The 1,188-nt window shown below is 40.5% G+C and overlaps 1 protein-coding gene across 1 annotated transcript in view; it reads right to left on the minus strand.

Annotated features, from left to right (window-relative positions):
* POP1 (POP1 homolog, ribonuclease P/MRP subunit) overlaps positions 1 to 1,188 on the minus strand; it is a 28,978-nt gene that overhangs the window by 15,598 nt on the left and 12,192 nt on the right. Inside the window, 1 exon segment of the mRNA XM_007934843.1 lies at positions 36 to 205. Within this exon segment, the coding sequence (XP_007933034.1) occupies positions 36 to 205 (170 nt within the window).

Genomic DNA, 1,188 nt, shown 5'->3' on the forward strand with positions numbered 1-1,188 from the left:
TACTGGTGTTATGTGTAGCAGCCCAAATGTAAAATGGCTCTCTTTACCCACTTCCCATCCTCCCCAGTACAAGCCAGTATTCCCTTTGTATACCTCCCAACAATTCAAAAATGGCTTCTTGTCTGTGATGAAGGGAAATGTTATCAGGATTCTTACAGGTTTCAATCCACCAACGGTGAGGTGTCTTTTCTGTATCCTCTCCCCCCTGAAAAATAACAAGTCCTATTAATCAAATAACGAATCAGACTTTAATAACTTTGTTATGTTGTGATATCGACCCCACCAACCTTGTCTGTGTGTGTGTATGAGAGAGAGAGAAGTGTTATTTGAACCAGGGACGTTGCCATAAGGTAATTAACACCAGACTCACTACTCTTCTAATTAGAGGCAAACCAAAAAAACCAGAGCTATTGCCATGGAGTCAATTCTGACTCACAGTGACCCTATAAGCCAGAGAGAAGAAGTGCCCCATATTGTTTCCAAGGCTGAAGTCTTTTCACAGAAGCAGACTGCCACATCTTTCTCCCACAGAACGTCTGGGGGGTTCACACTGCCAACCTTTTGGTTAGCAGCTGAATGCCTTACTACACTACCAGAGCTCCTTAATTAGAGGAAAGGCAATGGTATTACATGTCTTTCAAGATTTTACATACTAAGACAAACACCAGTACCAGTTCTCATAAAAACTCAAAATTTGTTGCTATCTATCCTATCTGATCTTGTTGAATCTGTGTTAAGAAGCACGGGACTGAAAGGTTAATTGCACTAATACAGGAAAAGAAACAGAACCTGAAACCAGAGCTTCCTAATCTAGCAGACTACAGAGTGTACATACATACATACAGTAGCCATTTGTCATGTACAGTTGTTCAAACTTAATTGCTCACAATAGACAAAAGGCAGAAAGAACCTAAATGTCCACAGCAGATGAACGGATAAACAAAATGCGGTACATACGTACAATGGACTACTACTCACCCAGTAGGAAAAATGAAGTCTTGATACATGCTACAGTATGGAAGGAGCTTGAAGGCATTATGCTGAGGGAAATAAGTCAATCACAAAAGGACAAATATTGTATGGCCTCACTTACATAGAAGACAAGAAAAGGCAAACAGTGTAGAGACCAAAATTTAAAAGGGGCAGAAGAGAGGTGGAAAAGGGGGTTAACAGTGATGGGAAAAATCA

The sequence above is a fragment of the Orycteropus afer genome, unplaced genomic scaffold, assembly GCF_000298275.1.
Source record: "Orycteropus afer afer isolate SDZICR_OR568_19922 unplaced genomic scaffold, OryAfe1.0 scaffold00021, whole genome shotgun sequence".
In the NCBI taxonomy this organism is placed as follows: Eukaryota; Metazoa; Chordata; class Mammalia; order Tubulidentata; family Orycteropodidae; genus Orycteropus; species Orycteropus afer.